This window comes from Cystoisospora suis, assembly GCF_002600585.1.
Source record: "Cystoisospora suis strain Wien I chromosome Unknown contig_7437, whole genome shotgun sequence".
Taxonomy (NCBI): Eukaryota; Apicomplexa; class Conoidasida; order Eucoccidiorida; family Sarcocystidae; genus Cystoisospora; species Cystoisospora suis.
The window spans coordinates 1-2,702 of record NW_027160222.1 but is presented as its reverse complement, the minus strand read 5'-3'; the positions used below and the strand labels follow the sequence as shown (position 1 = coordinate 2,702).

Below are 2,702 nucleotides of genomic sequence, written 5' to 3'. Positions count from 1 at the left end.
TTTCGTCTTTTTCTTCTTCTTCGATCTCGCATTCGCCTCATGATGTGATTGCGGCAGTACGCTATCTCACTCCAAGTGAAGAAAAAGAAAGAAGGAGTGAGAAAGAAAGAAAGAAAGAGTGAGAAAGAAAGAAAGGAAGGGGGATGAAGAGATGGAAAGAAGCTCTGGGAGAATGGTGTTGCATGCTGTAGAAAATCTCTCTTGCCTTGTTGAAGATAAGAACTGAGTCGAGAAGACGAGAGAGAAAGAGAGAAGAGAGACGAGGGGTGGAGTCCTCCACTGTCTTCATTCACTCCATTTCTTTTTTCTTTAGAGAAGTTTTATCTTCATTGGTCTTTCTGTGTCTTTAGAGAAAGATGATGGATCAATAGATGGATGTAGGTGCAACTGTGAGGGCTGTTCCTTTCTTTCTTTTTTCTTCCTCTTCTTGGCATTCTCATGGAGATGTGAGTTGCCTGCCCTTCATTCAACTCTTTACGACGACAGCCATACCTTATGATTTATCTATCTATCTACCTATCTATCTTTATTCTATCTATGGATCTATGTCTCTATCTATCTGTCTTCAATCTATGTATCTATCTTTAATCTATCTATGTATGTCTTTATCTATGTACTCATCTATGACGTCTACCTCTTTGCTAGGTATCGCTCTTCTCATGGTGTTTCTTCTTCTTCTTCTTTTCTTTCCTTCTTTCTCTCTCTCTCTCTTTAATCTTCCATTCCTGTATGAGTGTATGGAAGTCTCCTCTTCTGTCCTTGTTCTCCTTCTTCTCTCTCTGTGATCTCTTTCTCTCTCTTGAGACCTCCATTCTTCTTCCTTCTATCCATATGTTTTTTCTTTCCTCTCTTCATCCTCATTATCCTCCCCATTCTCACCCCCAAAGTCGGTCCTTCCTCGTCATAATCCCTCCAACCATCACTATTTTTCTTCTCTTTCTTCGTCTCCCTCTCCTTCTCTTTCTTCTTGTTTCCTTTGTCTTTTTGTCTTTCAATCTTAGAGGTCAGAATGAGGAGTCGGTAGTGAAGATTCAGAGTTGGTTCCGCATGTCCTATGTGCGCAAGCAGTACCTCACTCTAAGAGATGCCGTCGCCTACTGCCAAGCTGCCGCCCTCACACGTCTAAGAAGAGTAAGAAAGAAAGAGTGAGAAAGAAAGAGCTTAGATCTAGTGATCGTCTCGTGAATAGAGAAAGTTAAGGGAGAGATCCAGATGAAGGAACGCTATAAATAGGCATGTCTATACGTCTCTCTCGACATTCCTCGTAACAGTTCGAATAGATAGATAGATAGATTAAAGATAGATAGATAGATTGAAGATAGATAGATAGATAGGCGGATAAGGCCATTCATCAGAACTCTCTTAATGATATCTCTACATGCGTATATATCTATCTTAGTACATACATGCACATCTATATTTTTGCATGAGTGATACACTTATATATATATATATATATATCAGGTTTATCATGCTAGGTCAATACTAGGATGAACGCTGTGTGTCTTATATATCTCTATACATGTATATACATCTACATGGAGGTCTATGTCTACATGTCTACTCATACATAGCGATAGACACGTAGGGAGACGTGAGTAGAAATTGACGTCGGGAGGCGTTGTCTACGTCTTTCTATCTATCGTTAACCTATCCTCTATCTTTAACCTAGCTTTCATCTTTCGATCTTATCCGTCGTCTATCTATTTATCTATCTATCTTTATCCTATCAACCTCTCTATCTATCTTCAATCTATCTGTCTGTCATTGATCTATTTATCTCTTTACCTTTCATTCTATGTGTCTACCTGTAATTTATATGTTTCTCTATCTGCCTAGTCTCTTTCTCTATCTTTCCATCCACCTCTCGTCCTCATCAGGCATGTGTGAGAGTACGCCCTCTCTTCTTTCCCTTCTCTCTCCTACTTTTCTCTTTTTCTCTTCTTTTCTTTTCCTTCTCTTCTCTTCTCTCTTCATATCATTCTTCTTTCTCTTCTTCTTCTGCTGTCTCCTCCTCTTCCTCCTGCTCCCCTCTTTCTTTTGCTCCTATTCTGGTCTTTTCTGCAGTATGAGTTCCTGAAAGCGAAGAAGTCTGTCGTGCAGATACAAAGATGGTGGAGAGCTAGAAAGTTTCTCTTAAGGTCTTCTTCGCTCTCTTCTTACGCCTTAGCTCCTCCTGTCTCTCTTCCCAAGGTAACCGTCGCAGAAGTTTCTTTTCTCAATGCATCTTCTCTTCTTTCTCTCTTTTTCTTGTTTCTCTCAATCTTTCCTCGAGGTCATTTCTTTCTCTCTTGTCTTTTCTTTCATTTTCAGTCTTCTCTATCATCTCTTTTCCTCCAGGTCTCTATTCTCTTTCTTTCCTTCTTATCTCTTTCTCTCTTCTCTCACGCACGTTTCGTGTCTTTCTCTCTTTCTTCTTTCTCTGTTTCTTTCTCTCTTGTTCTCTGGCGAACTCTTACCGTTAGACTCAATATATATACGCATGTATATATATGTATATGTGTATGTGTATATCCTCTCTCTCTTGAGCGATGTATGAGTGTACATGTACACGTCTACCTGTAGATAGATAGATAGATTAAAGATAGATAGATAGATAGAGATTATAGATAGATAGAGATTATAGATAGATAGAGATTAAAGATAGATAGATAGATAGATAGATAGACGAAAAATAGATAGATAGATAGATAGATTAAAGA

At 38.8% G+C, this 2,702-nt stretch overlaps 1 protein-coding gene across 1 annotated transcript in view; it reads left to right on the top strand.

Annotated features, from left to right (window-relative positions):
- The window catches only part of CSUI_010441 (myosin head (motor domain) domain-containing protein), a gene marked incomplete at its 3' end in the record, with an annotated part of 5,699 nt that extends 3,506 nt beyond the window's left edge, over positions 1–2,193 (top strand). Inside the window, exons 5-6 of the mRNA XM_068070545.1 lie at positions 1,002–1,131; positions 2,068–2,193. Of these exons, the coding sequence (XP_067917479.1) occupies positions 1,002–1,131; positions 2,068–2,193 (256 nt within the window). The remainder of the gene's footprint in view (positions 1–1,001; positions 1,132–2,067) is intronic.
- Between the last annotated feature and the right edge of the window lie 509 nt (positions 2,194–2,702).